Source organism: Ixodes scapularis, unplaced genomic scaffold, assembly GCF_016920785.2.
Source record: "Ixodes scapularis isolate PalLabHiFi unplaced genomic scaffold, ASM1692078v2 PGA_scaffold9__187_contigs__length_104089568, whole genome shotgun sequence".
Classification (NCBI taxonomy): Eukaryota; Metazoa; Arthropoda; class Arachnida; order Ixodida; family Ixodidae; genus Ixodes; species Ixodes scapularis.
In genome coordinates, this window is record NW_024609884.1 from 22,249,633 (window position 1) to 22,261,562 (window position 11,930).

Genomic DNA, 11,930 nt, shown 5'->3' on the forward strand with positions numbered 1-11,930 from the left:
TAAAGAATTGTATATAATATATCGACGATGTGGTGACTTTCTTTGTCTTAGTAATATGACAGCTAATAGCTAGTCGTGCTAGTTTACTTTGAAAGGTTTATAAATCGAAACAATACAACGTCTGTGCCTTTTGGTTATTGAAAGTCAACTAGGCCTGCTGATTTGGTTAGATATGTATCTCATGGTTCCCGCTCTTATCAAAACATACATAAATATTCAATACCACAAAATTCGTTTATAATTGATTACAAAATGCAGAAGAAAATCCAAGAAAACTTTTTCACAATTCATAGAGACGCATGGGTCGCTATGTCTGACTTAGGTCTTGCAAAACAAAGACGTCTTCTTCCGATATTGAGGCCTAAATATAAAACATGCAAACAAAATATACACTTTCTAGGCTTGATTTTCGTGTAGGCAACTATCATATCTACATTTGAACAAAAAATAAAAAAAATAAAAAATGGGTTTTTTGAGAAAATCAATTTCAAATATGGTACTCTTTTGGTTTTTGCATAATATTAACGCAAAACTTACCGCGAAGGATATTTTATACAGCCAAGGAATTTTATAATAAATATAAAGAGCGTGTTTTGGGCTCTCCGTGGACATAAAAAAACATCGGTGTAATCCAAGTAGATCGCCAGTAATTAATTGTCAAAGTTCGTCAACAATTGACCGAGGAGGCGTTTTTGACATTTTTACAGAAAAAAGTAAAAGGCCTAAAATTATTTCATGGTATTGGAGCCTTTTAAATGTGTCCACAGAGTGCTTCAAAAAAAGATAATATAATGTGGACCGAAAATCCATGGCGGGAGATCAAGCGAAACATCCGATCCACGACGGGTGTGAAAAACACTGCTTTTCGCCGCGGCATCTTTAAAAATTCATAAGTGGAGAACAAAAAATCCGACGAACTTGCGGTTTGTGTCGACTGCGGTTTTAGAAACGGCGCCATAACATATATTTTTTTTCATCGAAATTAAAAATTTGACCCTTTTTGCCTGCACGATTTGAGATGAAACCACCCATATATATATAAAGCAAAATATTACCTGCCCCCCCCCCCCCCCCCCCCTCTATCTCTTCCTGAAAAAATCCGGAGCGCATGATGCCATGTATACAAGTTAAACTCTCTGGGCTGTGACGCATAGCGCACCGGGAAGACCCGCCCATAATCCAGTACATCGGCTTGCAACTCCAACCGTAGATGGGGACTTTTCCCCGATGCTTATGCTAACCTACTCATAAAGCCGCACTGGTCCATGTATGATGAAGAAAACGTCCGATTAAATTGTTTTATTGTTGTATCAAGTTCGTGTAGTTTGCCTCATAAATAAAATGTAAAAAATACCACTGTCGTGCTCGCACTAATTGTTCCGCGAAGGGTACAGTCGAGTACGATACCAACGAAGTTATAGCGAAAGTGAGGGATTTCACTCCGACCACATGCCACATGCCGGCGACGAGAAGACCTACCAGGACAAAAAGAACGTTGCTATAAAGATTTGGCGGATCAGCCTTCGATCGGTTTGTGGTTGATAATACTTCTTTTGTATGAACGTTCTTAATAAACTAGTCACAATAAACTATAATCACTAGACTTAACGACACTTACCGTAAACTGCAGTTAGCTGCTACTTCACACAAATTCACAGTTCTCAATCACCTCACTGAACGCGATCGCGTGGTTTCAGAACAGAAGATATATTTACAGATTTGACGGCTTCTAACTAGGAATAACAATAAAACACCAGTTGAAAACAAACAGACTAAACCTAACCGATCTCACCAGCCAGTTCAGCAATGCCGCCGCTGCCGCAATGCTTCGCGGGAACTTTTTCTTTTTTTTTCACTGTGCAACAAACTCGTTGCTGTTATGTCGCCTGATTTCTGTGGACCAAAGTTATGGCGGCGTCACGCATGTGCCTACACTTCAACGAAATTTATATAATAGAGTTTGGTTGTCCAGCATAAATCGATATTCATGTTCCCCCCCCCCCCCCCCCCCCCTAATTAGGTAAAATTTTAAGTGACTCTTTCGACATGAGATCGTCCAAGGCGCCCGAGACAATTCCGCGCCTCGCACTGCCTCTATGGGCGCCGCCATCTTCTTTGTTAGCGAGGTCAAACTGAGGTTGACAAGCTCTGTCTACGCTAACTATGATCACCGGGATAAATGCAGTTATGGTATGCCATGTTACTGCGCAAAACTGCATTTAGATGTAACTGCGGTCAGTTTCACTGCCGTTTAGGCTGCCCGAGTAATAGGGGCATTAACCGTTACAAGCGAATGAATGAACAGCTCACATTGCCGCGACATTTAAACTTCGAGATGTACTCCCAAGCCTTACTCAGTAATATGGGCTCGACTGGCAGATAAATGAGTGCGATGAGGACGATGCCCCAGTCGTACGTTATAGCCGTCCCTCTCACCAATGCTACCAGTCACAGCTCTGTAAGTGTAGTTTTTTTTTTTTTTTTTTTTTTATCGTCGACATTGGTCGTGTGGGGCCGTAGTCAGTAAGTAGTTTCTTTGTGCAGCAAATTCATTCCTCATGTTGGCCACTGTATTTTTATTTTGTATTTTTATTTGAAAAGAGCATACATATATATATTTCATCTCCGTACACCATGTTAAAATAAAGAAAGATTGCTAGGGCTGGAAAATTCTTTGACAATAAATCCGTCTCAGATACGCCCTCCCCCCCCCCCCCCTCCCCCCAATCTGACAGGGCAACTTTAAAGCCGGGAGTCTCAATATTATTGCAATAGTAACCCTGGGCTAGTTTCCGGCTTCCTTGGCACTGGAGCCACAATAAAGCTGAAATAGATCGCCGGAGCTGCTCTTCAATTGTACATTTCCCTATATTCCAGTCGTTAACGCAGTCCAAAAGTTTTCTGAACATGTTAATTTGCAAAGCGTGCATCATATACCATGTGTAAAATACCAATACAAAGCAAAATCGAAGTATAAAGAGTTTATTTGAAACGTTGTTTTGTGGTCGGTCGTGGATCGGTGACTGTAAAGCCCTGAACCAGATGGTGGCTCTCCGACCGGTGATGATGGGACTTGGTGTCCTCTCCTGCTAAAAAAAAAAAGCTTTATAGTAAAAGCATTTTACAATACTATTTCATAATGTTAATTTTCTAAGTGTAATCTGAGTGAATTTCACTGGTTTGTACCTGATATAAAGAGGTGAGAATTATGCGGATCATGCTTAGAGTTCTCAGCCTACACGTTAAATGGTAGCATAACTAATGGCATAAAAATTTTAGAAGCAAAATTACCTCTCCCGAAGTGTTGTGTTCTTGGCGATTGTGCCTCAACCCTTATAGCCTCCATAGCCTCCATAGCCTCCATAGCCTCCATAGCCTCCATAGCCTCCATAGCCGCCAAGCCCGTAGCCGCCCAGTCCGTAGCCACCAAAGCCACCTCCAAGACCCCCTCCAAGACCACCGAGACCACCTCCAGGGCCAAATCCACCGGATCCAGGACCGTATCCGCCTCCCAAGCCAGTATGGGCTATGACGTTTCCTCCGCTGGAAAGTTTGTTAACGTGATGGACACTCCTGACTAAAAATGCTGGCCCAGCCACTGCCTTGGCCAGCCCGGCACCACCGCCGCCGTTGAGAAGGACAACGCTGCTTCCTAATCCTACTCCGTTGACACCGACCGGGCCGTATCCACCGTATCCACCGTATCCACCGTATCCACCGTATCCACCGTACCCTCCGTAGCCACCGTATCCACCGTATCCACCATAGCCAGTAATCACTCCACCGGAGAAAGCCGTGGCCAAGAGGGAGCACAGAACGATGCTTGCAATCTACACAGAAAAACGAAAAACAAAAACAAAACGAAACTTTATTAATACTTTGAAGTATTTAGTCATCCAGTGTGCAGGGCGCTGACAAACAGTTTCACATTTCGCGGTTCTTAAAGAGTCCAGGTACTGATTAAATCCCCAAACTATACAAAGCGAATGACGCGACAAGTTTGAAATATGTGTTCGGTACTTTGGCGCCTGCACTCTAAAAGAATGGTGTCGTCTTTTACACTTTTGTTTCATATATTGCATCCCAAAGCTTTAGTTCGACGTACAGCGCACTGACGTCGACAAGACGGCCCCAACGTTTAGGAGGGGCATGATAAGGGTGAAATATACCTCATTAAACAGCTAAAGGACGTATTAAAGACTACACAAGAAAGAAAATACACTGAGGTTTTGCAGTAGAGCCAGGAAAACCACGACTACTTTTTTTTTTTTGTCAGTAACACTTACATGAGCCATTTTAGTAAGATGTACCCTTCGGCTAGCTAGCCGCTCGTGAAAGTTGGTACAGCCGATTCGCCGACAGCGCGCTGACCGTCGAACTGAGGTTTTGAGGTGTCTTATGGGGGACAAGGAGTGTAAGTATACTTTTTTTTTTTTTTTTTCTGAGAGTGTGTCCTTTCGCTTTGGTTGTGAGTACTAGCTCATAAACATATGCTAGCATATAATGGGAGACGAAAAATTTGACCTAAAACACGTATTTGAAACTTCACTGTCGCAGTCTTAGGAGCCTAAATTACGTACGGTTTTGCCGCTTGACATCTCAATATGCAGATGTGTATCTATAGCAGTTGACCTTAAAACTAGATGTAGGTATTCGGAATGCCATGGGGACATTAGTGCAACTGAAGGCGAGCAGAGTGGCTCTAATCTAAACACTTGGCGAAGAAGTCGGCGATGAATTCGGCGGCTGTAATTGACCGGCGCCGTGCTTGACGTCGGCGCGGGACAATCACGGCGGTCAATATCTTCGTCGACGTTTTGGTCAAGTCTCCAGATTAGAGCTCCTCACCTGACTACAATGAAATAAGTGCCCTGATCGCAGAAAGTCTCACTTTGCTTAGTAACGACCGCTATCATAATGTTTCGATGAATATACATATCTAATGTGTGGTGCAGGTGATGGAAACTAAAGGGTTCAGTCAGCTTATACCCCAATTACAGAAGTTGAAGCATTTGTTCAGAAACAAGGAATAAAAACCGATCTAAAAAATAACTACGGGGAGATTGATCTATAGCTAGCGAACTTTTACAATGTTATGATTTTTTATATGCTGCTCAATATTATGGCTATGTAACTCTTTGTTGTCCGTCCCCCCTTTCTATGTATCTTCCTCATGTTTAATGGCTACCAAGTACCCCGTTAATTTACCCTAACTCCGCGTTAATAATGAAAGTTAATTGGTTGTGTCCGGTGATATCTGAACTCTAACATTTATCTCTTTAGCTATGCCCAAAAAGTCAATGACCAATGAGCAACCCTTCCATCTCAAACGCAGAAAAGATTTGCAGAACAACTCACCGTGGTCTTCATGGTGGAATTCAGTTGCAACTGACTGATACTTCGAGGAGAAAGCTGGCTCTTTTTATACGCTTAGGACGCATCACTCTGTATCACGTCCGAGCACGTGCTACAGCTTTAACCTCTTCCGCAGCCTCCTGGTGATCTCTTGTCAACCAGGAAGCGAGTTCCCATGGCGGATATTTTACTGCTTAGAGTGTAAACCAAGATCGAAAACGTGCTGAAGGCTGTGCCCCAGATCAACGATCCACGCGAATAGCATCCTTATAACTAAATCTGACTGCAGAAATCTCACGGCTTCCATTGCATTGCTAATACAAAAAGGGTTCATGCATTCTAAGAATACAAAAGTATATAGGCGAGCGAGCTGATTAGGAAAAGAAATGTATAATCTAAACACTGAGACAAGAAAAATATAATGTATTGCGTTGCTATTCGTATTGGTTATCTTGAGGCGGGTTACCAACTAGTAGCACGTTTTGTAACAAATTCCTCCTTCCTTCATGAAACTATTCGCCATCAGTAAACAAATTCCGACAATACTCCTTTCTGATCATAAAAAAAGGCTAAACTTTCACGTTCCCGATTAACTAAGAAATATATCGAAACCAAAAAAAAAAAAAAAAAACTCTTTGCAACATTATTTTAAGCCCCCCCCCCCCCCCAAAAAAAAAAAAAAAAAAAAAAAGCAGAAGACATGAAGGAGCTTGTTAGCTGTAGGAAATGAAAGCGCGAGACATGCCTGTCTTCGTCTTTATTGGTTTCACGCATTTAATGCCTACATATATGTATACCTAAAACAATTCCGACTGTATTAAGCAGTTTGTGCTGTGACTGTAAAGATCTCTCCTACCATTTTTGCATCCTTCGTTGTGGTAAGAGACCGAAGGGAAAAATAAAGGGTACAATTAACACAAATAATACACTGTCAAGACTGAACAGACTGAGAGCGTGGCAGTCCGAGGCGCAAATACTGACTTCCCATAATCTAGCCGTGGTCTGAAGTGCCGACTTTTAGGCCTCCAACTAATTTTTGAAGCTAGACCAGACGTGTGTTGAAAACATTATGCAGCCGTCAAAACGGTGGGCGGTGGACCTAATTTAAACATGGAACAGTCGTATTGCTCTAATATTTGATTACATTATTCAAGGCATATTAATTTGTGGTGATAACAAGCGGGATGAAAAAAAAAAAAAAAGACGCGATGAGTTTGACGGAGGCTTTGCCGCTATGGCAGTACTAACTGATCGTGGCTTTAATACAGAGACAGTATCAAGAGACTGTCTCCTGTATTACACTGTGATCAGATAATATAGACACGACATAAATAATCATCAAGCAATGGTGGCGACATATGGTGACACGAACTAAACTACAGATCAACACAAGAAGGATGACGTTAGGTTAATTAACTAAAGCCATTAAATATCGAATTCAATTAATCTGGTTATTTGGTAGTAGAAAGAATATTGGCATGCGAGTTCGATTTTCCCGAAGTAATAATATCTGTTGTACGGTTACTTGTGTGACAATTTTAAGCTTGTTCTAAAGTTAAGCGGTTCTGAATATGTCGTTTATTGCGCGGATTGTAAGTTTTAAGCTAGTACAAAGAAATGTGTCAAAGTAAAGAGACAGTTGTTACAACATTAAATAGGAGGATGGTGGCTTCGTTAGACTATTATCTTCGAGTGTAATTTTCATTTCTGGCTTATTGCGTGGTTTTATTTGAAATAACAATACAGATACGAAATAGCATACGAGAGAAAATTAATTATTCAAAAACTTTAATGCATTCCGTCGCATGGGTGATTATCGCCATGCAACCATATTCCATCGTTTCTACAGAAATTGCCTCGCTAGGTATTCACTATGGAAACTTTTACGACAACCAGAAGACTGACGAGAAACCAGGAAGCAGTAGCCCGAGGTCCCAAACAGATAACCCCGTTTTTCAGCGACGAGCTCAAGGAAGCACCAAAAATGGATCCTAACTTCGCAAACAGCATCGTTCCAGTCATGAATAGCGAACGATAAGAATCAACCGGACGGGTATTTATCTAAACACAATCGACCGCACGTAATATTTGCCAGCTGCCGCAAAGACTTTTAAACCAAATCTCTCCATGCAGTAAACCTATAATCTTAAACATCGTAATTTTTTAAAGATTGCACTTATCTTCTTGTTGCGCTATGTTAGGTTAGGCCTGAGATTCTTCTGTGGACAATTTTAAGGAGTCTATTCTGGGCACAGATTTGGCTATGATCCGGAAGTGCCTATTATGGTAAAGCAACGGGCTACAAGAAAGAGAGTACCTCGGTTCTCGCTTATAAAAGGGTGCTGTTTTCCCTCGAATGCGAGGCAGTTCCGACAGAACTTGGGACCATGATTGTTCAGGTAGAGTTCTTTAATGATTGTTTATTAACGACATTTGCGAATCGATTGCGTCTTTTTATGTTCTGTTTATATGAAGCTGCCGCAGGACAGCTATGCTCAAAATATAGGTTTGTGTTAGATATAGGAGTAGTAAAATATAGCACTCTTAGATTTCTAAAAATACCACTTTTGCTGGTCTAAGTTTGTCGGAAGGTATCTTTTTGCGACTTTAGATAATGGTTAGCGTATTTGTCAACTCAGCCAACGAAATACATCCTATTGGGTAGCAGTGGAATGTGCATTAGCTAATCATTATGTTTGTTCTCGGTAAAAGAAAACTTAGGAAAATAAAACCGGTTTTAAGCATCAATTAAAGTACAAAGTATGTTAGTGATTTATAATATGACATAATTACAAGCACTTCCAGCATTCGTCTCTCGTGCTCCACATGGAACTGTGGCACGAACGATTTCCTAAGGCGCACTGTGATTTGTATTTGGTAACTGGTGAGTTATTCATGAATAATAATTCCCGCAAAAGGAAACCAGAAAATATTTTACCAAACCGACAACATGGAAAAAAAACAAAAAAAAAACACTGGAATACAGTTTAAAATGGAATGGAGAGGATTCCTACCAAGGGTAAAATATAAAAAAATTGATAAAAAACTACTGCACTAGTTTTATTAATTACTCCATGGGAAGCCAAGTCATAGAATAAAAGAGCGGTTACACGGAGTCAACGCGTGTTGCAACCAAACAGGTTCTCAAACTTTAATCATATGCAAAACCAACAACTGGCGCAAAACAGAACGAGAATTTGTATGGGACGCTGAAGTAGAATGATTTTTTTCCACCTCAAATATAACGTGAATATATGTAGGCGTCATTTGAGAGATGCAAGCTACTGCGGTGGCTTCGATGAAGAAGGCCGAGCTACAAACTCCCATTTGGCGAGCTGGAATTCCGCAGGGGCCGGGGTTGCGCGCAATCTTATTGAGAATTATTGTTTCCTACTATAAGACCGATCTCTTCAATACTTCGTAGTGACGCGTAGATCCTCCTTTAGCTAGTTAGGCTCAAACCCCCCCCCCCCTCCCCCTCTCCCCCTCAAAGTGTTAATGAAGCTATGCGATTGAAGGTGGTTTTTAGAAATAAAGTAAAAAGGCAAAGTACAAAGAGCGGGTTGGTGAAAATATGAGAAAAAAATGAAAACACTTAGGGACGAGGACAGACAGCATAGTTCTTTCAGCTAGTAACGAATGTTCGTTGGTAGTTAAAAGAACTGTACTGTCTGTCCTTGTCCCTAAGTGTCTTCATGTTGCAAATAGCACGGGACTGGGGTATGAAATAGAAACTTAAACGCAGAAAGGACGAGCACTAAAAATCCTTTAATTCTTGAAAAAAAGAAAAAAAAAAGAAAAAAAAGGCCTTACAATGAAAGTTTCGGGATGATGGCTTCCACCGAAGAAGTACAGTTGAGTGAACATTCTCAGGAATCTGGATCGCCTATTTTCCCACAGAGCACTTGGAAGAGACAATCGAGGAAATCTACGGAGTCTAAACAAAATATGTTTTGACCCAAGAAAACAGTGCTCATTGCGACAGTGAACATGATGTTTCACATTGCTCAGTGCTACAGCGTAGATTGTGTTTCTAGGTCGAAATATATTTTGAGCCTAACATTCGCCCAGCTAGACTGACCGCGATTGGCTCTCTGAAACTGTAACGTAAACCGGAGTTTTTTTTAGTTATTTTTTTTTAGAAGGGGCAAAAAAAAGGGGGGGGGGGGGTCAAATTGCAGGTGTACATCATAGGGTCGGCTGGATTTCAGGGGCGGAGCCAGAAGCCCCATAAACTACCCACCCGTGGCTACGCCAGTGCTCCCAAGTGCTTCGAGGGAAAATAGATACTCCAGATTTCTTAGAGTGTACAGTGCACCCGAATGCTGAACTGCTGATCCTCATTTTGTTTTTACGGCTGACAGGCTACTCTCGGAACTACTATATGTGCTGGAATGTGTGTAGGTCGAGTATAAATTTGGGGGTCTAAAGGTATCATGCACTGCTCTATCGTAACATAATAGGAGAGGCGCTTCCCTCGAAAGAAGAAAGTAGCATCTCAATGCTCTTCTCGGTACGAACGCATTATTTTTTTTTCGATATTACGGAAGAAAACGAGCATTAGTTGGCGCCATCCTTCGGGATTAGCGTCCCCTAAAGAAAAAAAAAAAAAAAAAAGAAATCAATCATTTGTCTAATATTGACTGCAGCACCATGCAGTGGGTAGTGAGTGGAATGTTGTTTTTCCGAGCGGAGCATCTCCTACAGCTCTCACTTTGCAACAGGCTGCAGTTCCAATCAAGTACCTGTGTGTCTTGTTTCGCGCAGAGAACGCGGAGGGTCAATCACATCGATGTACAAGCGTGTCAGGCGGAGGACGACGAGCTAAAGGGAAGTTTTCTCGAAAACGAGGTCTACGTGGGAAGAATGAGCATAACGTTCTCCGTGCAGATCGCGTTTTTGAGTCAACCCGATTTTATGCGCGTGATTATTCGTTGACCGCAATCCGTAGATGACAGGGGTCGAGCCACAGTGTGCTCTACGGGGAATCAGACGGGCAGGAAGTTTTCAGATTGTGGAACGCATAGCGCTCGCTTAGGTGTGTGCAGGAATCCTAGCACGAAAAACGCTAAATTCCGCCATGATCGCACGGTTTTTACACCACGCTGTTCCCGATTTTTCGTCTTGAAACAGGTCATCATCGCAGTTTTGGCCTCATTGGTGGCTATCACTTCGGCTGGGGGATACGGAGGGGGATACGGAGTCGGCGCTCTCGGAGCCGGCGGTCTTGGAGCCGGGTTTGGAGCGGGATTGGGAGGCGTCGGTGCGGGCTTTGGGGGACTGGGTGCTGGCGTAGGAGCCGGTCTTGGGGCCGGCTTTGGCGGAGGCTTCGGAGGCCCCGTCGGCGTTAACGGAGTCGGACTAGGAAGCAGCGTTGTTCTTCTCAACGGCGGGGGAGGCGTCGGACTGGCTAAGGCGGTGGCTGGGCCCGCCTTTCTAGTCAGGAGTGTCCACCATGTCCATAAGGTCTCAGCAGGCGGCGGCATCTTGGCTCACAATGGCTTGGGGCCTGGCTTCGGGGGCGACTTCGGAGGAGGCTTCGCAGGCCGATCAGCAGGAGGAGGCTACGGAGGCCTCGGTGGCGGATACGGAGGTTTCGGCGACGGCTTCGGTGGCTACGGGGGCTACGGTGGCTACGGAGGCTATGGAGGCTACGGCGGATATGGTGGCTACGGGGGATATGGTGGCTACGGAGGCTACGGAGGCTACGGAGGCTACGGAGGCTATGGTGCTGTGGCCAAGATCTACTAACACGCACAATCTACTGGAGTAACCGAAAGGAACCTTCTTCGCGAGAAGTTTAGGTGAATAATACCAACTATACGGCGTGCAAGTTCGTCTGCCTGACAGCTTAAGAAACGCAGGCCTATCCTATTCACGAATTCTGGTGATCGGTTTGTCGGCGTTCTTACCGACTAATGCCTCCATCGCATTGGCTGTGGAGCGACAATGGTGCGCTCAGGACTGGTCACGTCCTGCGTTTTTTGGGCGCTCGTTGACTCTCCACAAGACCTGATGCGTGGCACGGCACCGATCCTCATGTTCATATCTATATAAGGTTTGGAGTGAATACTTTCTATCGCACTGGTTAAAAAACGTAACTTTTTACGCTATCTTTTGCCGGCAACGGTGGTGAAACTTCAGAGCACCCTTACGTTAGTTATGGCGGCCAGAAGGGGAAGTGTGACGGGCGTCTTATGCGCAAAATGATAAAGAGGGGCGCGATACGCGATGAAAGTTTTGAGAGAGCCTAGATTATAGAGAGGGTCTATCTCAAATCATGAGGTCGGACGCCACCGGCGAAGATTGGTCGCAAGTGCGCATGCGTTGTGTTTTCGCGTGGTAAGGAGAAAAACGGGCAGAAAGGCTGAAACGCTCGCAGACGGCCAACGTGTTCGTTCACCTCCACGCAGCTCGTATTGCAAACGCGGCCCATATACACCACGTGAACAAGATCGAGCGGTTGGAAACTCTCTGTAATGTAGGACCTCTCGAAATATATGGGGTCCGCTGACTCGCCTGCTGGCCGCAGTGCCCCTAGCGGTCCCCGAACATTCATTTCTTCGCGGAATTTT

At 43.6% G+C, this 11,930-nt stretch overlaps 2 protein-coding genes across 2 annotated transcripts; one reads left to right on the forward strand and one right to left on the reverse strand.

The window, feature by feature from the left end:
- Positions 1-3,326: 3,326 nt before the first annotated feature.
- Positions 3,327-5,370, reverse strand: LOC115330027 (shematrin-like protein 2). The gene is made up of 2 exons (XM_042287251.1): positions 5,359-5,370; positions 3,327-3,830 (listed from the first exon to the last, which is right to left on the reverse strand). Exons 1-2 carry the CDS (start codon positions 5,368-5,370, stop codon positions 3,327-3,329), a joined length of 516 nt encoding a protein of 171 aa, XP_042143185.1.
- A 2,811-nt stretch (positions 5,371-8,181) lies between these two features.
- Positions 8,182-11,106, forward strand: LOC121833729 (glycine-rich cell wall structural protein 1-like). The gene is made up of 2 exons (XM_042287252.1): positions 8,182-8,239; positions 10,394-11,106. Exons 1-2 carry the CDS (start codon positions 8,182-8,184, stop codon positions 11,104-11,106), a joined length of 771 nt encoding a protein of 256 aa, XP_042143186.1.
- The last annotated feature ends 824 nt before the right edge of the window (positions 11,107-11,930 follow it).